This window comes from Perissodus microlepis, chromosome 15 (assembly GCF_051167445.1).
Source record: "Perissodus microlepis isolate ML-2025 ecotype Zambia chromosome 15, ASM5116744v1, whole genome shotgun sequence".
Classification (NCBI taxonomy): domain Eukaryota; kingdom Metazoa; phylum Chordata; class Actinopteri; order Cichliformes; family Cichlidae; genus Perissodus; species Perissodus microlepis.
Window position 1 is genome coordinate 8,685,626 of NC_140475.1, and position 24,550 is coordinate 8,710,175.

The following is a 24,550-nucleotide window of genomic DNA, read 5'->3' on the forward strand; positions in this document are numbered from 1 at the left end:
ATCTTTTCCACAGACCCATTTGAAAACGAAGGGGGATCGCGCTTTTCAAACCCTAGCTCCAATACTGTGGAACAGTTTACTTCCCCCGCTATGCACCATCAACTCTGTGGCTTCTTTTTTTAAAAAAAAAGCTTAAAACACATCTGATTAGACAGGCATTTGGGTAATGTTCGTGTGTAATATGTAGTTTTATTTGATATGCTTTAATACTTCCTTTATATTGTTATATTGTGTGTTTGATATGATTTTACATTCTCATGTGAAGCACTTTGTAATAGCTTCTTGTCTTAAAAAGTGCTATATAAGTAAACCTCCTTACTTACTTACTAGATAAAGGCTGCAGGGGGGATTTTGGGGGATAAAGAATAGAAATTCCCAGCATAGCACAGTAAGACACAGCTTGGTGTGAGGCAGCATCTCTGTCTTCTCTGAAAATTATGTAAAAGACTCTAAAGGAGGTTTAGTACATTGTTTACAAATCACTGCAAAACTATCCTGACTTCCAGTCTTACACTGAAGCTGTAACGTGGATAGAACTGGTCTGAATAAACTAATCTTTACATCTATAAAAAAAATCTTTTTTATTACACTATAGAGAAAGGAAGTTAAGCTTGATGCAGAAGCTGAAAAAGAAAAACAACAGCACACGTCTGCCTCATCACAGAGTCCTAAATTTTACCATCAAACATCTGTATTTATATTGACTTTCATGCTGAGGGAACATTCACAAAAAAATACAGTCAATACAGTGAGTGCTAACCACAATAGACCCACTTTTCTGAGCTCTCATGAAGATAAATGCCATAGAAATGTCGGCCACAAATAGACAGCTGTCATGGCAACTCCAATATCTAATATCTAAAACGTCGCATCCGTCTGCTCAGACTCACAGAAAACTGGACACTAAAAGGTTAGGAGTGCTAATTTAGTTGGCAGAGTTATGAAAAAGAATTAAACGCACGATTAAGTTTCGAGAGGGTACGTGAGTAAGTGTTATTTTACTTCTTTATTGAAAGATTTGCCACCCGTCCCCTGCTTTACAGTAACAAGAACCCAAATATTTGATGACTTCTTTCCTCTTGTCTGAATAAAGACCGCAGTAGCCCTGCGTGCGGCTGGCAGATTCCCCGTAGATAAGCAATCTGGCTTGAAACGCTCGTCCCATGAGGCAATGCACTCAGCTTATCAACGTGATTCATCTTCCTGATTGTTTGGCGTGTCTTAGGGCGCTGTGCAGTGTGCGGTGGGTGAGAGGCACATCGACCTTCTGCAGCTGGATGGTGGAACGACTGTCTGTCCCATTGTACTGCCATTCACTCACTCCCCTGTTGCTTCCCTCACAGCGCAGGCCAGCCTATTGCGGTAAACATTAGCCCCTGGCACTGCTGCTGAAATATTAAAGCATCTGGAGGAGGGTGTGCGCGCACAGGTAGGCGTGCAGCTGCTGCTCTCCTCTGATGACACGTGGAGGATTAATCAGTGCAATGCGCGCGCTTCGGCAGAAGAACTAAGTGTTAGGAACATCGCTGGTCTCATTGGCTACTTGGAGAGAGCGAGAGGTGGGGGGAGGGCTATTTAAAAAAATAAATAAATAAAAAATAAAAAAAAGGTCCGCAGGATGACCAGCCCCGCGTGCCGTGCGTGAATAAACACATACAGGTCCGAAGCTGTAAACAGTTAAACAAAAAAAGAAGAAGAAGAAGAAGAAGAAAGAAAAGAAAAAGAAAAGAAAAGAAAGGAAAAAAGAAAAAGAAGAAAAGGGGAAAAAAACCTTAGAGCGTGAGGGCTCGGCGGAAACTGGAAAACTTAGGCGCTGTCCATGGTGCTGAATTTGAATAGCCCCTCGCCGTCCCCTTGGGCCGTGGGGGGACCGGCGACCCCGCTGTGAAGCATCACATTGTTCGGCAACCTGCTCGTACCTGAGCTCACCGGATGATCGATGATCCGGAGGTCGGTGGTGATGGTGTACGATTTCAACCGGCAGGTTTAGAAGGACAGCAGACTCGGTCTCGGTTCGCACGGGAACATGGATGAAGGACTTGTGGGATTAAAAGCCCGAATGAAGACAACATGTCTCTGAGGAGGCGGCTCGCTACGTACTTTCACAGGTTATCTGTTTACTGACCAGATCGAGCCCGATTCAGCCAGAAGCAGCAGGAGGAGCAGGAGCTCATTCACTCATCCCTCCATTCATGAGAGGAATTCCAACACGTTGCAAAAAAGATGAACTGCTGTAATTTAGTAACCCTTCAATAATAGGAGATTTGCATTAAAAAATATTAACATTAATCTAAGAAGAGCAAATACATCCACCAAGGCATGGCTCGTCTTCTTGTTTTTGTCAACTCCGTGGTCCTGTTGCTTTTTGGCAGCGATGTGTTCTTGGTCGGAGCAAGTAAGTATGAGCCTCTCAAGCAGACTCAAATTAATTATTGTGCCTTTTTGTAGCCTTGTAAAATGCGCCATTACTCAAACTATTACAGCCCTTTGGAAGGGTTTACGCACCTCAATCCCACAACTCATTCATATACATCAAATACGTGCTAAAATACGATTATGCCGTTGCATCCAGCTTATAACACCTGTTTAACCTGCTGTGTGATCTGGGCCTTACATTATCACTATTCTTACCTTATTTACTATCTCTAAATCACTAATAAAACCAGATGTAGTGTTTGCAGTGTTTTAAATATACCTTTGGTGTTTTGAATAGCCTGATTACAGATGAACAAAAATCAAACCAAAAACTATTTTAACAAGTCTGTCAAAAGAGCACATTCTTGTTTCCCCTCTACTCAATTTAAAGGTAATATTATGTGCAATTCTACTGAAGACAATTCAGTTTAAGCCTGTTTTAGTTAGACATCCAAATCCATACATTTAATTTCACTACAACAACACTAGTTGCAGAGCCAATGGCGCCTTAAGTTCAATGCAGCAAAGAGACAGATCACCAGTGCATAAACTGTGGTTTGTTTGCATTCTTTCCATTGCGAGGTCTGCTTCAGGCTTAAAATGTATGAATCCTTGCTATTTCTGCCATAGAAGTCTCCTGAGCCTCTGTGTGCATGCATCTACAGTATCTCTGTCTCTTTATCTGTCTACCTCTATCACTTTCCCCCTTGCCTCTCAAGGGAACTGAGTCCTACATGTGATAGCGCCTTGAGAGAATCAGATTGGCACTTCACGGTTTCTGTGGGTGGGTGGGTGTGCTCTGTCTGCCTCAGACACCTATTCAGAGCTTTTTTTTTTTTTTCCGAATGTTTTGTGGCTGACATGTGACGCAAAAAGGCATCTCTGATCTCTGTGGAGTTTGCCCAGAGCTGAAGCTTGTCACTGCTGAACACATAAATGTTACACTCACAGATACAAATGTGGCGGCTGCTCTGAGGTTTAAAGTAAATTGAAATAAATGCTGGATTCATTGCTGCCAGTCCAGACTAAGCTAGGAGAGTGCTGGATTCAAAGTCATTTAGAAGAAGGTGTGACTTAATTTTATGATAATTCGGTGCATGGTGAGGGTATGGAAAAGGATCATTTTAAGTCATTTGGAAGTGCAAATGAAAATGTGTATTTATGGCAAATGTTAGTGTAATACAAAGGTTCTGAAATTAATTTTTCCTTTATTTTCATGTCTTATTTCATCTGGGCCAAAAGCTTTTTCTGCAGCTTGTTAAAAACCGGTCTTGAAAGTAACGCATTAAACTCATCACTGCTCTTCCAATTTTTGAGAAAATTCCAGCACTTTCCAGACAAAACCAAAAGTGAGATGCAGTTCTTCCTTAAATCAATCAGTACAAGCATCCACACTCAATTTCTGTCATTCTAGGTGATATAAAAGACTTGAATACTAGTACCTACGTTAACATTCACACACAAGCTAAAAGCAAGCACATTAGGAAATAGATCCCACATGAGGCCGGAGCATCAGACACTAAACAAATGTAAATGAAAACTTATTGGATTTACTGGCTTGCCGGGCTCATATCATCCTTCAAATTGGCAATATGCTGTTCATAAACCTGGTGACATATTCATGACAAATAGATGTTCTCAGTTACAGATGAATTCATTAGTATGAAAGCCAATATTTGCCCATCTTGTCATAATTATCTGCCGTGACACGGTATTTATTTTAAACAGACACACACACATAACGAGGGGGAAACGCAAGGTAGATTTTCAGCGGGTTTTTGTGTGTCACTCTTGTCTTGTTCAGATGTCTGCAGAAACCAGTAAACAACCACTGTTGGTGCACATTACACTTTGAGGCGGATAAAGTGATGTCAGCTTGAAACTGAAAAGGCTCAAGGTTGGGCCAGTGATTATATTAACCTTAGAGCGGTGCCGTGTCCCATCTGGTCTCACTGCCATTTCACAGCCTCTGGATCTGCGAGTAATAACACAGAGGGTACCTACAGTAAGGAAAGGGGCGCTAAGTGGTCCTACAGTCAAGGGGATCTGAATTGTGGAGGAAAAGGCGCAGGAGCTAGCCAGGCCCGTTTACACACATAACCACTTCACACTGCTGTTGCAAAACTAGATGGAGAAGTGGATTGAAGCGAGAGACTTAAGATCACATCAAATCACTGCTCCTGCATGACATCATGTATGAAAGAAGAGAGTCTCAGAAAGGAGAGGATTGAGAGTGAAACAAGGGGGGAAAAGGCATTCGCAGGTAATACAGGGACGCACGGTGCTGCAGCAGAAATAAAAGCAGCACAGCACTGCTTAAAAGCTCGATAGCAGGCAATTTACAAGCAGATGTGTGACAACCTCCTGTTGTGCAGAGGAGAACATTTAGACTTCCCATGACTGACTCTGAAATATGTCCTGATGAAGCCATTTGAAGATTGACTGGGCAACACGTCAAAATCTCAGGCTCAGTTCTTCCCTTTATTTATGTCAGCAAGAGTTTAATTTTACGAGGGAGGTTGACATTATAAGTATTAGATAAGGATTAAACTATAAGTAGTCCTTCAAACTGTCACTATCTTAGAGGTAATTGAAATGTGACTAATAATAAAGGAACATTAAAAAAAAAAGCCATTGTTCTGCCTTTAAATGTATTTTTACCAGTAAACACATCAGTCCCCCTGGACCGTTTATGCCCTCTTAACTAAACACAAATTCATGTTAGGCAGCTTTTAAAGTAGCAGCAGCATCAGTGTAGACGTTTACATAGAAAGACTGCAGAAAACATCAATTCAGTTCAATTGAATTCATTAAAAAAATGTGGGAAGAATGGAAAACCACCATAAAATAGGTCAGATATTGTGATATCCAGCTGTAGCAGATTTTTTTTTATATATGGTCATTTCATGAACCTTTTACGAAATAACATTAATAGATTTAGAAAATCTCTACACATGGGGAACAAAGCTGAATATCTACAATGAGCGGCAGTGATCTTCAGGCACTCAGACAGTGTGTTGAAAGCAGTTATAACTCTGTAGTGGACATCACTGCATGGGCACAGAAACACTTCCAACAACACACACGATCACTACCCAATTCATCTATTCATCAAAAAGTGGAAGTTAAAACTCTTGTGTGTGAAGAAAATCAGATATAAAAAAAGATCAGAAAAATGGTCCAGTGTAGGAGCTCATTTACATTTAGGTGAAATTAGGTTTGAATTTGTTTAAATTCTTTTTCGAGCAGGACCACGCCTTCAAACACGCCCCCTCTGGGTCTTTTCTTTTATATATGCCCCCCCCCCCAAGCTGTTTGTTCTCATTTTTGTGCCCCACCCTCTCTCCTGGTTTTCCACTCCCTTCACTTCTTCACTTCTCATTAGTACATGGGGATCTGCCAGGTCCGGGAGATTCCTCCAGTCCCCATCGAGGTCTTCCCCAAATGGCAGCTCAATTCTTCATTAAGCCATTCACCTTTATCTACTAAAAAATGCTGCCCAACCTAAAATAAGGCCCAGCTAGTGAAAGTATGTAAGATAGCATCCATGACTGTGTTGATGGCATAGATAACTTAACTGAAGCTCAAGTTATCAATGAAGGAACCATTAATGTTGAGTGGCACAAAAAGATTTTGAAGCAACACAACACAAAGCAACACAACCAGACAACTCTTTTTTTCCCCAGGGAAAGCGTTGCTTATTTCAGCAAAACAACAACAAATCTCATTTTGCACACATTCAATCACAGCGCTGTGATAAGACAGTTTGGGGTCTGACCGGGGACAGACCTACAAAATGCTGTTGAGGAGATGAAGGCATAATAGGATAATGTCTTATTCCCAGCCTTAAAAATTCCCGTATTCCAAATATTGTCTTGTGTTGACAGACTCAAATCTTAAGATTTGAACTATAAAATGTTTTAATTTCAACATTTAATATTTTGTCTTTGTACTAATTTCACATAAAGATGCAGTTTAAAATACTTCAAAATCACTGAATTCTGTTTTTATTTTCATTTTTCACAGCGATCAAACTTGCTGGGATAAAAAGCATCATAAGCTGTCTTCTTACAGTAAATCTGAACTTTTATTTTCTGACCATAAAACATCTCCAATCAGTCTTATGGTGTAAAGCATGAGCAGCCAATAAGAAAACAGGCAGTTCTGCTTCGCAAGCAAACATAGAGGTCAAAATAAGAGATGCCGCCCCTTTATCTGGCTCCGATAAACTCAACCTGGGCTCATTTCCACACGGCTCATCAGCCATTCAAAGATCCACCAGCCTTTTCTCCATGTCTGTGTGTGCACTCTGGTTAGATGGGGCACTAGCTAATGTGCTCTGCTTTGGCTATAAGCTATGATTCATCCTGGCAGTGCTCCCACATCCCGAGAGGGATGTACCTATTGCCTTTTTATTTCAGATCTTACATAATGCATTCCGTTGAGTGGGGCTTACCCCAGCCACATGGCAGATAACAAGTACTGAAGTCTCTGCCATGACAATCATTACTGCAGTGGAGAACATCAAAGAAGCTAGAGGGGATCATTTGAACTTCTGGGTTCCACATTAAACACAATGCTGTCTAATAAGCCAGCTGTGATTCAGTTTTATAAATGTAAACACCTATTTTGTTTATTTAGTCCTTCATATGATTGAATAGCAGTTTTAAATGTAAGCATTTCAGCAAATCCTGCATTTATAATGCCTCATGCTTCAGGTTTAAATATGCACGTCCCAGTCAAATTTGCAAGTAATGGATACAGCACCATATAGGAAGCGGGCTTTCACGTAGTGCATTACATTAGCAATGATTCAAGGCCTGATTGCCCTTTACTATCACGTGCTCCATCATCACCAAATGATCCGCAGACAGAACATCATGGATACGAGCTGTTTCTTTACCCATGCGCGACTTCGTGTGACCCTCATTACCTAAAGGACAATGAGCTAAAGAGAAATGAACACGTCCCATCTGGGATGAATGCTGCCCCCTGCTTCTGGAGAAGGCTCACTTTAGGGCACGTGCTGATGGCAATCAAGCCTTAATGGTCTGTCACTCTGTTGACAGCAGAGTCAAGTGTGACCTCGCTAAACAACGAGCACGGGTAACTCTGCTGCAACAACAACTGAAGCTTCTGTGGAGCTTTTTAAAAAGGCGCCATTACTGTCAGTCAGACCCAGGATGTTGGGATTTAATTTGAGTGATGAAAGATTTGAGCATAAATATGACATATTCGCAGTCAGAAGATAATTAAACACTGTCACAACAGAAGGTCGTTTGACCCATGATTGTACAACGTCCTAAAGGATTTCCAAAGTTCAAAGAAAATGAAAAACTATACAAGACTTTCTGTCAGTCTCTGTCAGTCTTAACACTGCATAGTGCCTTCTTACATAAAGTTGTTCTCATTACATGGACACAATGAGGCAGATATAACCTCCAAACCTCTTAATGCCTGTGCAACCCCCCCCCCCACCACCACCACCTCCCCCGTCCTCCCCCCGACTATCTCCACAGAACATTAATTTCCTCTCGCGCTTTCCATCACAGGGTAAGAATTAGCCCGGTCCCTTGTTCAGCTCATTCACTCCCTTCCACAAACCAATCCGAGCGTGTCATGAGCCAGAGAAACCGAGCATCATGCTCGTGATTGACCCTGACCCCCATGTGCCACGTAGTGCTATGGGAGCTAGGGCAGGGAGACTGATAACCTTGTCTGACCCGGGCTCCATGGATCCACCTCAGTGTCACCTTTTGCACAGAACAGAGCGGCTGTTGCTGATTCTCTCAAAGATAAAATAGGAGGCAGGAGTACCAGAGATAAAAAATAAAAAAAAAAAGAAGAGAGACAGACGTATGTAGATAAGCGCGACTGAGCCAGGAAACCGCACATCATCTGAAAAACCTCTCAATTTCATCATTTCGGCTTTCATCTTTCTTTTTCAAGCAAAATCTTTTATGGTCCATGCACAGCACATGCTGTGATCTCAAGACAGCTGTGTTATGTATTATTAAATCCATGCTGCATGACTTTACAAAAGTGACTGAAGTACAAATTTACTTCATAGCTGTCAATTAATGCTCACTTTGAGGTGAATCGTTAGAGCAAGCTTTACTTAAAGGGGCCAGTTGTATATGTTTTACATGGTCTTCATTGATGCTATCCAGTATTTTGTCTTTTGTCATGTCATTGCAGAAAATTTCCACTCATGTGACATTTTCCACATATCACCAGCTACCAAGAGGCCATTAGAAATAATGGTAGCAACAAAAGGCTCACAGATAGTGTCCAGGTTCCAAACTGTCGAGCCTGTCCCATCTTACCTATTCATCTGACCTGAGTGATTGCTTATCGCTGTTCAGGCCTCCCCCCGTCACTCTGTGATTCTCCTGCTCTTCGCTTGCCCCCGCTTTTGTTCCCATTTTGCAATCAGCATGTGTACTGGCAACCAAATCATGATAGATGGCTGCAAAGTGACAGGCTGAAGAAGCATAACCCTGTCTAGAGAGGTGAACATGATATAGACCACTATAAGGCTAGTCAGTCAGGCTGACCCAGAAGCTTGTCAGGACTCGTGCAAATATATTTGCAGGTTCATTTAAAATGCAAGTACACAGGTTATTTAAATGGATTTATTTGTCATTTACTGTAACTTTTGGGTTAAAATACTGGTCCCTTCAAAAACAAACATTACAAATAATTAAAATAAGTCCAGAGTGTACTAACGGTTTGTGGATGCCTGTAGAAATAGATCTATTCCTGACCTTATGCAGCACATACTGTTTTATGAGTACAGTACATTACATTTTACAAGTAAGACTGAAAGAAGTGAGTACGTGGGTTCTCTGAATCTAAGACTTCAGAGTACCAGCACGATTTTAGAGACCCTTCATGAACACAGATGGCGTGGGTCTACTCAAATATCTGGAAAAGCTGCTGGATTAACAGATCTCTCTCTTGCTGTTTACTCTCCTCCAGACCGGCCACCAGCTCCTGTCAATGTGTCTGTCATGCACCTGCGAGCCGACTCGGCAACTATATCATGGGAAGTTCCAGAGGGGGACATAATAATTGGTTTCTCCATCTCACAGCAGGTAATTCTTAAAACTTCAAATGCAAAAAAAGGAAAGAAAATTAAATTCAAAGTTTCCTTCTTTCTTTCTTTTTTGTTGTTTTAACCCTTTTGATTTGTAAATAAGCTTTCATCATTTCCTGTTTTTTGGTGCCAACATGCCAGCAGGTAGACTGGTGAAGTGGTGCATAATAATAATTACCTGCATAAAATTGGTACTGGCTGAATGGAGCATGGCTCTTAGCGTGAAGCTAGAATAAAACCTGGTATGCCCAATTTGCAGAGAGAAAACATGAATGCACAGAAGTATGTGACGCTGCCAAAAGTGCATTTTTTTTTTCATAATGAAAAAATTTCAGGCTTAAAATAGGAAAGCCAGTAAATGCTAACAACGAATGACAGAATGCAATATGCTGCTGTAATCATGTTTACGCTTTACGCAGCTGAAAACATTATGCACCCATTTACTTTGTTTTTCATTCAGTGTGACTGATGGGCTGAACACGACACCCACTCTCCTTCTTCCTCCTGTATAGCAGCTGCATTTGAACACCATCAGCATTCGCCTTCAGTGTCTATGGCAGTTTAATCACAAGATTATTCATTGTTTACAGACAGCTACATGACTTTTTTTTCTCCCCCCAACAATAAAATCTCTCTGTCAAGCGCAGCCATAGAAATAAATAAGAAGACATTTGGCCTGACGTCATTCTAAGTGCAGATTGTTTGTGAGCGCTGACATCCCTGCATGTTACTGGAGGAGTAATTCTTTTTTGCTTTAGGTCCTGATTGCTCCAATAGCGTTCGGAGAAGTCAAAGATAAAGTTTGAGATTGTGAAAACTTGTCTCCCGGCACTTGTGGTCTAACTTAATCAGACATCAATTCCTAGTCGAGACCCCATATGGTGAAAATAAAGTGCCAACTGCTAATATAATAAAATACTCAGCATGACTTTCACCAGAACCTGGAATATTTTCTGGTTGGTCACCTCTACCTCACATTGGCCTCCCTGATTGTTTTTTTAATGACACTGGAGAGAAATACATTGTTGACTACAGCACTAGCATAAAGAAAAAACCTCATGAGGTGAAACAAAGACTGTCTTACCTTTAAGGCCATTTTGAGGTTGTATTTATGCTTTGTCCCTTTGATAACGATGTCGCTCAAACTGGTAATCACTGAATCTACTCTGCTCTTTCTGTTGAACCCTGCGATTTCACGCATTAACAATATTGCTAAATATCCAAATCATTTTTAAATGTTTCTGTAATGGTTATTCTACCAATATGTGCAAGATCCTTAATCCAAATTCTATTTTTAACGCTTTAATATGATTATTGTGTTTATCCATGAATTTTTCTTATTTTTTGTTTTACCAAAAAAGCTGAAAAAATAGTAAAGCGCATTATTATTCATTATGTGTTGATTAAGATGCTAATTACATTTATATACCTGCAATCCTGAACAGAAAAATGAGTTTTAGTGGTTAAATGTTAAACTTGATTAGTTTCTAACTTGTCGGAGAAGTTACATTTGGTTATGTGCCTGGTAAATAAAAGATGTTTAGTTTTTGGCAGATTTCTAAAACATTTGTGGTATCTTATTTTTATGACTGGTATTTAAAAAAAGATTTTACTTTTTTTTTGGTCCGAATCTCGAGGTCTTGTTCAAAGAGAATTACTGTGTTTCGCTCTAGAATATATGTATGGTGGGTCTTTACCACAGAGTGTATATTAAGCAGTGACATAATCTGTCAGTGCAAAACGACCTAAAATCTGCATTCTTTCTAACCATCAGCAAATGGGTTGCTGGTCTTATTTTGCACAACATGATGTTTGGTTTGTAAGTGATAGTGCAAGGAAAACAGATCATAGAGCAGGTTATGCTTTAGGGTGGACCTAACTTTTGATAAATTGTTAAAGTGTGAGTGGGCAGCAGAGACACCCCTCATTTGTAATGTCTGGTTTAAAAGAACCAAGAAGGTGCCAGCCTAAATGCTTAGCTCAAGACTTCATTCTATAGTGTTTGCGTTACAATGCAAACACTATGCAAACATTTGTTGTGAATTCATGCCAAATAATAGAGAACTGGATTCAATTCACTGTCGTTTTGTTTTTCTTCTATTCAAATATTCAGAGGCAGGATGGACACATGCAGCGATTCATCCGGGAGGTCAACACAACCAGCCGTTCTTGCGTTCTTTGGGACCTGGAGGAGGATACAAACTATATCATTCAGGTCCAGTCTATTGGCCTCTATGGCGAGAGTCAAGCCAGCAAGAAGGTCCATTTTCATACCCTTAAGAAGTCAGACCGCTTCCCTTCCAACAGCTCCAACCAAGGTATGGTACTCTGAGACCTTGAGCAAAATTCCTCTAAAAAAAAAGGGGGGGGGGGGGGTCTCACAACATGCTATGAGTCATTGAAGCTGTAGACAGACATGATCAAGATTACTGCTACGCTTACAAATCATTGAGACCTGCTGTGGAAAGAAAAACAAAATGTGGCAAGAGCAGAATTCTTGCCAGTCCTGCAAAGAGAACAAAATGATTCTCAAAATGAGATAAATATGTGGATTGCTATTGTGTTTCAAACTGAATACGCTCTTCATTTAGTGTCCGAGGAGCCTTCAATCTTATAATCAGTCATTAAACTAATTAAACAGAGAAGTACGCGACTAGGTGTTTGGTATTATTGTGTGCTCCACACAGAACAGCGAAAAGGAAAAACAAAAGCAGCAAGTTGTCTGAGGAGATAAGAAAGAAAGGATGCCAAGGCATGATGAAGGTGAAGACTACAATACATCTCCAAGCAGCTTGAATCCTGTAACCAGAGATGAAATCTAATTAATAAGTTTGAGGGCCACAGGACTGCAGCCAACCTATCTGGAGATGGATGCAGAGAAAAACTGACACAAGACTGAATAGAAGTTTAGAATGTGTAGAAGGGAAGACAACCAAACTTTGAAACAGTACAATAAGTCCTTTGGAGATTACAAAATCTGTCAAAAACTTGTTTAAAGCTAAAAATTATATTTCTCATTTATTAGGAAAATAACAAACTGAATTCATGTTTTTACACCCAAATGTGAGGCGGCACACTCAACCGGACTCTGAGAAGTCGCAACTTAATCAAGCACAACATTCAACATTCACTAAAACTCATTTTACTGTTCAGAAATTCCAATGAATAACTGTAATTTAGCATCTTAATTTAAAAAATAATATATATATTTTAAATGTTTTCTTACTTTTTTTGTAAAACTGAAAAATTGAACGTTTACAGATGAGAAACAATAATTATTTTTTGGCATTAAAAACATAATTCAGATTAAAGACTCCGTACATACTGCTGGATTAACCATTCCTAAACATAAAATATGATTTTTGTAATTACCAAAATTTTGGGTAGCTATGGCATAAACCTTACACTGGGTGATTGTGTCAGAATTGTCGATGCAACACCTACTGTGCATTATCATTTTTTAATCGATTTATTTATTTATTTATGGGGTTTTTTTGCAATTCGTGACACATGGTGGCATAAATGTGTACAGAGTACAATAAAACAAAAAAAATCATCAAAGTGTCAGAGAGATCTACTGTGTCACAGCTGCTCTAACAGACCTCTAACATCTTAAAGCACCCATATTGACACGATTCAGAAGTGAGCTCTGAGTCCCAATCTTAACTCAGCCATAAGAAATCACACATTCAACCTGACAAAATACATTCAGGAAGAGTGAACAATCTACCAATCTACCAGATAAGACATGTGGAAGTCTAATTAAGTGCCAGATTCCTGCGATTGGCTTAAACAATCGTTATAAACGATTGGGTTAGGGTGGGCAAGATGCTGTCAAATTTGTCTAAGTGCAGTAGAATTGATAAGTTCACAAGAAGCCACAGCACCAGTTTTGTGCATTATGTAACACATTTGCTTTTAATTTTACACAGTCTGCCACGTGCCTTTTTCCCGAGGCACAGGCAGAAGCAACCCATTACAGGCACTCTTCCCGCTGTTGCGCTAAAGCCTCTTCTTACTCCTGAATGCTTTTAAGCACCCTAACACTGAGAATGAGATGCAGTAAAGGTTAGACAAGAGCAAGTAACCAGAAGCTTCCTCTCAGAGCAGCTCTCTTGCAGGTGGGGGGGAGGGGGTAGTGGGTTTCAAGGTGAGGGGTTTTATTTCTCCTAGAAACCAACATATTATTGACAGAAGCTTCAAGCAGGTCTGCTGCCAAACTGCTCTGAATTTATGCAGCTCTATATCACTCTGGGTGTTCCTGTTCAAACTCTAGAACACTTCATATTCCATGTGTCGGATCAGCTCGCGGGCAGGAGAAAAAATGAAGACCGTGACCTACAGAGAATAAGTTTAGTATCTCTCAATTTCATACAGCTCAGATGTGGAAAAGGCTATTTGCTTGTTATATACTTCAGAGCAAAGTCCTCTGCTAATCTTCTCCGCAGTACTTCAGCCACGATTGTGGGATGAGCCAAACGCATTAACTCATAGAATAACGGCAACATTGCTCTAGAAACACGCCTGACGCTTCAAAAACTGTTTTGTGATTTTTATAGTCTTGTCAAAGTCGTGAATATACAGAAGTGCTGATGCAAGGGAATCATAAATGTTTCTGTTCGGCTGACTCAGGTTGCGTATCATTAGTTAAGCTGGCAAGCCTGGCGAAAGCAAAGAGAAAGAAACTAATTCCCGCTCAGCACACGAGTCTGCTTTCGTGCAGGAACTGACATTGCATTCCTTTCCTGTTGCTTTACATTAAGTGTTCAGGAAATTATTTTTTTGGCACTTGTGTTTTTAACTTAAGTTTTCTTTAAGTAAAAAAATTGACCTCGGAAAGCTAAATAACCATCAATATATCTCAATAAATTGCTGAGCAAGAGCAAAGACACGGCCGGTGCAGACGCTTGGAAAAGATTTATTATGCAACATTAATCAGGATTTGTAGCCTCTCGAGTCATCCAACTGGGTCAGAGAAACAGCCCATTCAGTGATGCTCCTCATTTGTAGGATTTTGTTTTGGTGCGTAAAAGACATCAATGTCAGCTTTCCATAAATCTAATGCCGACACTGCTGACTCCTCACGCCCAAGCTTTAAAGTCCAATCACATCAAGTTTCTAGGTGCAACTTTTGTGAACCGCATTACTCAACTTCTCTTTTCTTGTTTGACCCTGTATCAGTATTTATGATTTCAATTTTCTTGTCAAACCTAATTCAGACTGAAAAGCGCTATACAAATACAGGCCATTTACCATTTTACCATGAATTACGTTCACACGTGGTGTGACTCACACAAACCATCATACACCAATTGAGGGTGTAGAGTATTGTGATTCTCCAATCAATGACAGCATCCATTCTTACATTTCACCCATGAAAACCTGTCCCAGTTTAACTCTTATAATAAGATCTGCAGGTTGAGCTACAGGAATCCAATGTGACCCATTTTTCACTAAGCATTCACCCACATGTTAAAAACAGAACTAGGCTGTCTGGTGGTCACAGCCCACAACTGGGTTATAAAAATAAGTTTTCCACATTCAGGAGTGAATGTCTTAATGTTAAAATACGCATATAAAAATATCTGAACACTACAAGGGATCAAGCAGATGAAAAGACAGCAGACTCAGCTAGCTTATTATTTATCACAATATCAATAACAAAAAAAAGACTCCCCTAAATTTCTGCATATTAACAACAAACAAACAAACAGAAAACGCAGTGTCTGTTATGTTTGTAATTTATAATTTTTTGAAATCTTAATGCGCACTGAGTTCATGTGATATTTTTTGTTGGAGATCTTCCTGCTGACTGTTGTTCCATAAAAGTCATTTTATCCTAGCTGGCTCCAGCACCACAGAGCCATTTCAGAGGTCTTTTGTCACAGCCAAGTGCCTTCTATTGAAACTAAATTGATTTGTGGTATACACCAGACAACCCAGAGTCAGAGCTATGATACATATGAATCAATAGGAGGGTTTTTTCTCTCTCTTTTTTGTGAACAAAGCAATTTTATTAATAATGTGATTACATATTGGTGTATATTATTTAACTGGGCTGGTCAGACTCTGCATCCTCCCATTTTCTATGAAGTATTTCCTGGCAAGATTCAATAAATACATTGGAATAGACTGCAGCACTCCTTTTATAGCATCAACATCACTTTCCAAAGTCTATTTCAGCTTCATTAGTTTCACAGAAAGCTTTTAATGTGAGTGTATGTTTATGTGTGTCACCTGTCCTTCAAGAGAAGTAAGCTGTAGTTCTGGCTTTCACTTGATTCCCCTTTCAGTCAAATTTCAACTATACCAAGAAGATTTATATATATATATATATATAGAAGAAAATAAGAAGAAATAAGAAGAAATGAGGAATGACTCAAATTTTTACACAGTACTATACATGCATATGCAATTGCAAATTTAAAAAAATTACTTGCACTTGAATGGAATTAATTTTAGTTAGATAAGCTTAGTTTAAATTCCAGTCACATGAATTTGGTTCGCAAAAGATTCAAACTTTCAGACAAAGTTTGGTAAACTAACACGTTTTGATTCAAACACAAAAATCATTCCCCAGCAACTGAGAAGAAACCGCTGACACCAAGTAACTTCCAATCCACTTCACACGGTGTAACAAAAAGGAAGAGTATTTTCAAAGGATGAAGACTTTGAGCAGTCTAACCTAACTAGGCAGGTGGTCCCCTTAGACACAATTACTGCATGATGCTTCAAAGCAGAGCTTAGCTGTCTCTACTGAGTCAGAAGCTACACCTATAGGGTCTCCTATTAACAGCAGTGAGACAAAGGCATGCCACACACTGTCTAATAGCTTCATTATGATTCATACTTGGGCTTATCTCTATCTGCATTCAGTGATTTATATAAGGTTAAAGGCTATTACTCTAGAATATTATGCAACCAAAATAGCTGCAAAGAAATACTCTTATTATTATTAATAATACTATGTAAGTATAAGCATTATAAGTATATGCTTATTATGACTTTCATGGGGGCAACATGCATGACAAAAGCTGGGGCACAAGCTTGTTTATCACTGTGTTACATTTGTTATTGCGAACTGAAGAGGCTGTTTTCTATAACTCAGCTGCTCAACGGCATGGGGCATCCTTCGTCACATTTGCTATATTTTTGTGTTACAATGTTCATGTCTTTGGGCAACACGTCCAAACTACAAGCGGGACAATTCAACTTTTGAACTTTTTGGGAAACATGGCTGCAACAAAAATTGTATTTACTTTCATTGTGATAATCAGTTAATAAGTCCGATTGTGAAGCAAACTTTTTCAGTGGAAAAACTTTTAAAGGAGCAATGCAGCCTAAAATAAAATTGCTCATTCTAAAGTAAACATCATGAAAGACTTCAATGATGCACCATTGTGGTATCAGCACAGAATCCCTGGTGTGTTGTCGCAGTTCACAGCCACAGCCAACATCTCGGGATTAGGGGGTGAGCAGAAGCAGGGTCGACTAATTATCTCTGCACAAATTATTTGTTGTGCAGGAGGCAGCGAAATCTACTCATTCCTCTGTAGCACAAATTCACACAGCATATATGAGTCTGCCACCAACATAAAAAATTAATGAAACAACACATGGAAATGTTATTCAGATCTTAGTGTTATTACAGCATCATGTTTCTGCATATATAAGCCAATGATCCAAAGGGTAATGACCACTCACATCGAACAAATAAACAAGTCTTATTTTACAACACTTAAAAGATCTGGTGCCAATATCTTGGTGTCAGATACATTAGAAACCTGAGTTGTTTTGGTGGCAGAAGAAGGAGACATACAAGGTTATAATGGTTAGGTTTATCAGTGTAGTATATGCACACTATACAGCCTGTACCAGTGTGCTCTTGCAAGTGAAGTTTGATCATTAGATCAACTAAAAAACTTCTAAAAGGAACGAGAAGTTCAGTGGGGAAGTAAGAAGTCTCACAGATTGCATTCATCTCTGAAGCCGGTCTTTGATGTGCCGTCATCAACCCAACGCTTCCACCAGAAGTCTCTCTACGCACAGACCCGGCTACGTTTTCAGAAGTATCTTGCAGTGTAGACACCAAGCCTTCCTACATATAAATGTTGAGTCCAAAATAAGGTTCAGAACTTTTTCATCAGATTGGGATATCAGATGCAACTCCTATCTCTCTCACATAGCACACAGCAAAAGACCATCACACTCACGAGGTTGCTGATTGGGTAGTCTTGAGGAGGCGTAACACAGGCCTCAGTACTGGACATACACTCGATATTTCACTCATACTAGAGTTTGGATAAAGCTGAATGAGTGTTTTTGTTTTTTGTGGCATAGGTTTACAACCACAGCTGGCAGCAATCCTAGGTGCTATCACAGTTTTTCCACCACAACTTAACAAGATATTGGTATCCATGGGAACAAAATGATGGAAGTTGATGCTAAGAAAAAAAAGAAGCTTTAATCCCTTCAAATATCCAGTCATCTGTGATTTTACATGTGGTTCCAAGTCTTTTTGGCAAATTAGCATCCTGCTTTTCTCTTTAATTTGTGGTTGATTTTGACGATGTACTCCTACTCCTGCCCTCTCGCCGCTGACATCCTCACACTATCAAGATGGGGAAAAATGTGACACTCCAATTGACCCAACTATCTAACTGTTTTTATGCAAAGAGAGCTGAGTGTCTGGCATTTGAAGCCAGTTTCTTGACAACTTGATTCCATAAAAGAGGCAATTGGGAAGAGTGGGGCTCTGGAAGAGTTCCATCCATGCGAGCTGAGAGGCAGTTTGGAAAGTGGAAAGTTTCTAGTCAATCCACTTAAAGGAGGATTAATTTTACAAGATTGATGTGTGGGAATGCCCACCAAAACTACTGTAGTTCTGTTAAATGGCATAACTGTCATGAAGGGTAGAGAAAGTATAAATTTTTGTCAATCCATGCAGACACAAAGTGAGTTTGATTCATATTATAAAGCAGACAGACTCTCTCAGACTGTGCCAGACTGTTATTTCTACTCCATAAAATGTCCCTGTGGATTGTATTTAAATGCGCAGTGCCTCTTAGATTTTATATTTAGTGTTCTGATGTGCTCTGTCTTTACTGTCTGTCCTCTCTCCAAGATGACCCCACTGTGCAGGGACTGGACAAGTCTCGACATCTACAAACTGGAGAGATGATCATAATTGTCGTGGTCTTGGTCATGTGGGCAGGTAAGTTTGTAGATTTCATTAAATTAAAAAAAAGAAAGAACGAAGAAAAGAAAGAAGGACCAACAAGCAGGAAGAGGGGGGAATTAATATTCAGTGTGAAGCTCACTCAGGATCACTTTAGTCACAATAATAATTCTAATGTGTGCTTTGTACAATGACAGCAACATCACTCCTCCTTGCACCCACCATACACAACAGAGCATCAGTAAAAACAGGCGTGACACTGATGAAGTAAGAAAAAACATAAAACAAAGAATCCTGAATCTGATTCAGGATCAGCTGATTTAGTATGAGACTACTTCTTATATTCAGGTATCATTAGTCTGACAGGAGATTGAGTACTGTCTAAAATGCAAATGTTACAGCAGTTGTTTTAAGTTAAATGAAAGCTCTGCAAAAAAAAAAGTCAGAACTATAATGGGACAGTTTTTTCACAGTAGGTAAAACCTGCGGCACAGCAATCAAGTTTAAGCTAAAGTACAAAAAAATGCGAGTGGGTCTGTCTGTAAACTAAATCTGACGACTGCGCAGCAGTGTCAAACCAACATCACACTTTTCTGAGCATTCTCGTCTTCTGGGGTTCTCCTTTGAAGTAGTGCGATGATTAATGAAGTGTTGAGGCACAATGAGAAGTGGCGTATCTGTCAGGCAGCTAGGAGCAGGGCTTCCCACCCACGAGGACCGGAGTGAGATGTTAAATAATACTAATGAGAGAAACCAAGGTAACGCAGAAGCTGTGAAGAGTGGGAGTGAAAGACAAGAAGCAACCCGTGTGGCATATTCATAATGGACTCCACATTTGTTATCAGTCAAGCTTAATGTCGGATTTACCTGATCCTCTTTGAATTTATTCATTTAGAGTTAAAACTTAAGACACTGCTCAAAGAAATCAAATCAAATAATAGGGAACAATTGATTCTGTCAGTGTAACACAAAGTCAGTTACACTTTAGGAATATCAATCAGTGCAGTTTGGGGCGTGAACCATCGTGAATCCAACCTAACCGAAGAACCTTCTCGGATGAGAGCTGAAACGTCTTCAAGCAACTTAAAGAAGTCCAGACGCTTTTCTTTCTAAGCTCCTTAGACTACGATGACCTGGATGACTGAGAACCTTCACAGATATATAACCTGACCAATCTTTCTCTAGCTTTGCTTTTTGCTCGTGGAGTGAGCTGGGTTCTAGTGGCAGTTATGCCAGTTGAGCTGGATGGTGCTGGTCGGTGAGCACAGGTCACTAAAGGACACTGGGCCCTTTAGTGGGAGTCTATTCATGACAGTTTGGTCAAATTTCTGCACATGAGATCATTTTGAAGCACTCTGGCAGTGCTCCTCCAGCTCCTCCTTGCACAGAGGAGCAGATACAAGTCCCACTGTTGGGTTGATGCCCTTCCACAGCACTGTAACTGCAGAAGGGCATCAATCTTTATGTAACTACCCATGTTTTGATAACTCATTCACACTCTTTTGAGACTGCTGGGAGGCACAGCAAAGCTTCTTGTGACAGCATGTGTAGCTGCGTGATCCTAGAGATTCTGGACTACCTGTGCAACCCTGAATGGGCTTCTGGGATTGTCTCATGCTACCAGAAGTGACAAGCACACTAACAAAAAGAAAAACTAGAGAAAAATCAGTCAAGAAGGAGAAGGAGAGAGCAATGGTCTGTGACCACCACCTGCAAAACCTTTTTAGGGGCTGTCTTGCGGTTTCCTCTCCAGTGCACCTGTTGTCACTTTCATTTGCACCGAAGCAGCTGAGATGGATTCATAACAGTTTAAACTTACTAACGAGAAATTAATGTTCTAACATTTAACTGTCTGTCTTATATTGTGATGATCAAGTGCTTCTTTAATTTTTGGAGCAGTGTGGTATAACTAAGTGATTTTTAATATAGTGCTATCTTTTCTGCTATTCTGTTTAAGATTTCAATGTACTAACTTAGTCCTGACTAAACCATGCTTAAAGTGTAAAGAAAAACAGCAATCAGACATACAAAGCTGTGTAGCTGAAGTTTTTGCGGATACTCTCATTCTCCACTTCCACAAGTGCCTTTGTAATTCTACGACAAAACAATGAGGGTAGATGCAGAAGTACCCACTCGTACCTTTCTGCTGCAGAGGGAATGACGTGGCTACAATGCAGGAGACGACTTACATGATGCATGAATAATAATTTAATGAATGCGTCTCGGAACAGCTCTGTAACTCTCATTACCAGAACTGTATATCACTTTCTGAATATTTAATAAAAGCGCCCCCATAAAAATTCATGACCTCAGTGAAGCAAGGAAGATAATTGAGAATATACAGTACTTATCCAAATTGGAGGCAAATCTGCATCTGGCAGATTTAGCAGTGAAAGAAAGCAAAGAGTATAGTGAATGACTCTCCTCCAAGCTTTGAGATAAAGGCGCAGCCGTCACCCTCCCGTGGGACAAAATTCCATTATCCACATGGCATTTCAGCATGTGCTGTTAGAGGAATTGGTGACATGACAGTGATTGACAGCTGCCTCACGACTGAATTCCTATCCTCTTTTGTGTGTGTTGCAAATGTGCCCCTGTCTCACCTCCTGGCAGCTGTTATTGCCCTATTCTGCCGGCAGTATGACATCATTAAGGACAACGACTCCAGCAACAATAAGGAGAAGGCCAAGCCGTCGTCAGAAAGAAGCACGCCAGAGCACCACAGTGGAGGACTGCTAAGGAGCAAGGTGAAGTCTCAGGACTGAGGCCACACAGAGACGGAAATATTTGAATTCGGTTCTTGTTAAGCTTCACACCAGCCTCAAACAGCTGTATATATACATCAAAGTAAAGTCTCTCTATACACACCATATGTATTGCTATTTCATATTCCACTGCTATGACAAAAGTTTATTTTCTCTCACTCTCTTGACATACTAGTTGTACACTTTGCAGTGTTGAGCTGAAACTTTCCCTGAGTTGATGGCTGAAGTAATACACTGTACGCTATCACAAATCTGACCTGAGTCACACCAATCTAATAAATTTCCACTGGAGGAACAAAATCATCCATTTCTCAGTAGGCAACTGTCCAATATTTGCACATATAAAAATGTACAAACCTGAGACTATGCTGGTCGTTAAAAGTGCAGATTAAGTCCCTTGTCTTGAACAATGCGTAGATAAAGCACCGGCAGAGCCTTAAAGAAGCATCAGACTGGAGTGGATAGATTAATGCAGAGCCCACGACCAATCAATTATCAAGGTCAATTACACTGAGAATTTTGACCTCAAGCAAAAATGTAACATTGCTAGACACTGAGTTCTCTCATCCTTATTAGGTAGTTGTCAGACACCTTGGATCAGTTTTCTCTTCTTAGATTTGGTGACTAACACACTTGGTTTACCTTGAACCCAATAAATGTCTTAAATCATTTATTATTGAGACAGTGACAGCATACAGTTTGCTCCTTAAAGACAGAGTGGGGCCACATTTTGTCATATCTTTGAAAAAGCAGAAAATTAACAATTCATCAACTGATGTAACTTGGAAATACATGTTTAAAGTATTTTACATGCAAAATAAATTTTGACATTTCTTGATATTGATCAATCATCGGAGCTATATCTATATATTATTAAAATTAGTTGTTTTGTATAAGACGGTGCAACTTGAGTAAGCTAGCAGTGGCTTGCAACATATGAGCCAACACTGTCCAAACAAAATACAAAAGTATCAAAAGTATCAAGTTCAACAAAAGATAGAGCTGAATAAAAAGTTTGTTTAGCCTCATGGCTGCTACTTTATTTCCTAAGGTGTTGCTATAGCTGATGGCAAATGTATTAACCACTACACCTAAAGCACAGTAAGGCTTTCACACTCCTAAGGTAAAGAGACTCCTATCCTATCCTTTTATAGAAGATACAACTGAAAACACACATTTAATACCACGTTTAATGGCTCTGTTAAATTCTGAGATCAAGGCATCCATGTGAGCAGTGACTAATACTTATTTGTATTTTGTTTTTGCAGTTTCACCCTTCTGTGCCATCAATCAACATCATTGAAGTTTGAGAAGAAGAAAGCCAAACTTAAAATCCCATCTCTTCTACCATCAAAGCGTTTCGACCTTTCTCCCTGACGGGGGGGATGAAAGTAGAGAAAAGGAGAGAAATATACGAGGCTTCTGTTGGTCATCAGCAGAGAAAAAAAAAGTGTTGACAAAATACCTGCATGCACCCAGTATTTGTAGGAAAATGCAACACAAACCGACAGACACACTCCGAATGCCATCCAGTAATCCTATAGAAATCCACAAATGCCTACACACAGAAACACCACAGAGTAAGTACAACAGAATTCTACTCCTGCGGGTTTATTGTACATAGATTAATGTTAACCCATGGTGCAGTTAACATTGATGTCTTTTTGCCAGGTGCTTGGTATATTATTGCAATACAATACACACAATACGACGTATAATCTCTGGGAAGCCTGTCTTAGTGACTTTAAATACGCAGTGTATTTTTGATATTGGCATGTGCAATTAGACACCACGTTCACACGTTATAGACAAGTGCAAATAGTATTAAAAACTGCCTGGTCACTATTATTTTCTGAATACAGTCAGTAGACTAATAAGGCGAGAAAGCAAATACATTAATCTAAAATGAATTTGCTACATTTCTTAGTTGTTTTTTTTAACCTAATATTAAAATTGAACTGCCCTGGTCTGGATGTTTTTCTTCATACCTCATGTAAAACAGATATCTCTGTACATACTTCATCCATTTCCTAATAAAGTTGCATGCAAGTTATTTGCGTGCAGAATAGCCTTCAATGTGCATTCTAAGCTAGATTCCCCAAAATAGGGAAATAAACATGATTGCAGTACAATTAAGCTCTTAATGTTTTTATTCTTCTATTTTATCTGCTTTTAGAAAAAGGCACTGTCATTTATCATCCAGTGTTTTATTTCACATCTTGTACATCTTCTGCAAATTGTATTTTCTAAAGTGTAAAATAAAGCTTCTTTTGAAACTCCCATTACTAAATTGCAGCTAATGTAATAAATTTTCTCTCACCGAAAGGCATAAATCACTTTAACGTTGCACAAATTGCACTCTGACATATAAAAAGAACGTCAAATGTTACAAAGATGCATGGTGTACATTAAGCGGGAGTGAGACTTACACCAGGAAAGTGCATTTCATGCACAAATTCCTTGGCAAGCCCCCTCACAAAAACGTGTTTTAATCCAAGTAATACTCTCCAAGAGCTACAAATTAGCCTGTTAATGATGTGGTGGCCAAAATCTAAACTAGGTTTCCTCACTTCCAGGTAGAAAATGTGCACAACACTTAAAAATTGACAGATTAATTTCTATCTTGCCACAGCAGTTTTTCTGATACAACATAAAAGCTCTTTGTGGCTGGTTTCTTACCAAAACACAACATAAATACATTTTACTTACTTAATTTTACTTACTAACTTTTGGAATATGCTGGAGAAGTAAAAAAAAAAAAAAAAAAAATCAATAAATAAAAATCTCATCAGTAAAAACTTACTATTTTACAGGTTCTAAACCTTTGCCAAACCTTTGTCACTTAACTTTCTATTTGAGTTTGTGGTTATGTGTTTTGTTTTGGGTTTTTTTCCCAATAGGTTTAAGGACCAGAGAAAAGATCACGATACAGCTGGGACAGTGATATCATGTACTGTTATGGGTACTCACAGGGACTTGGTGGAGATAAAGTCATGTCTTGTTAAAGCTCTCCAAATCAGCATGAGAAATGGCTGTGTTTAAGCTCTTCTTTGAAGTAATAAGACAAACACTCTATAAAAATCTCTAGACTAA

The 24,550-nt window shown here is 39.5% G+C and overlaps 1 protein-coding gene across 1 annotated transcript; it reads left to right on the top strand.

Moving 5' to 3' along the window:
• Nucleotides 1-1,481: 1,481 nt before the first annotated feature.
• On the top strand, nucleotides 1,482-23,593 carry fndc4a (fibronectin type III domain containing 4a). The gene is made up of 6 exons (XM_084953513.1): nucleotides 1,482-2,395; nucleotides 9,397-9,512; nucleotides 11,628-11,832; nucleotides 18,639-18,728; nucleotides 21,306-21,439; nucleotides 22,726-23,593. The coding sequence occupies exons 1-6, from the start codon at nucleotides 2,320-2,322 to the stop codon at nucleotides 22,765-22,767; spliced, it is 663 nt and encodes a 220-aa protein (XP_084809639.1). The 5' UTR covers nucleotides 1,482-2,319; the 3' UTR covers nucleotides 22,768-23,593.
• The last annotated feature ends 957 nt before the right edge of the window (nucleotides 23,594-24,550 follow it).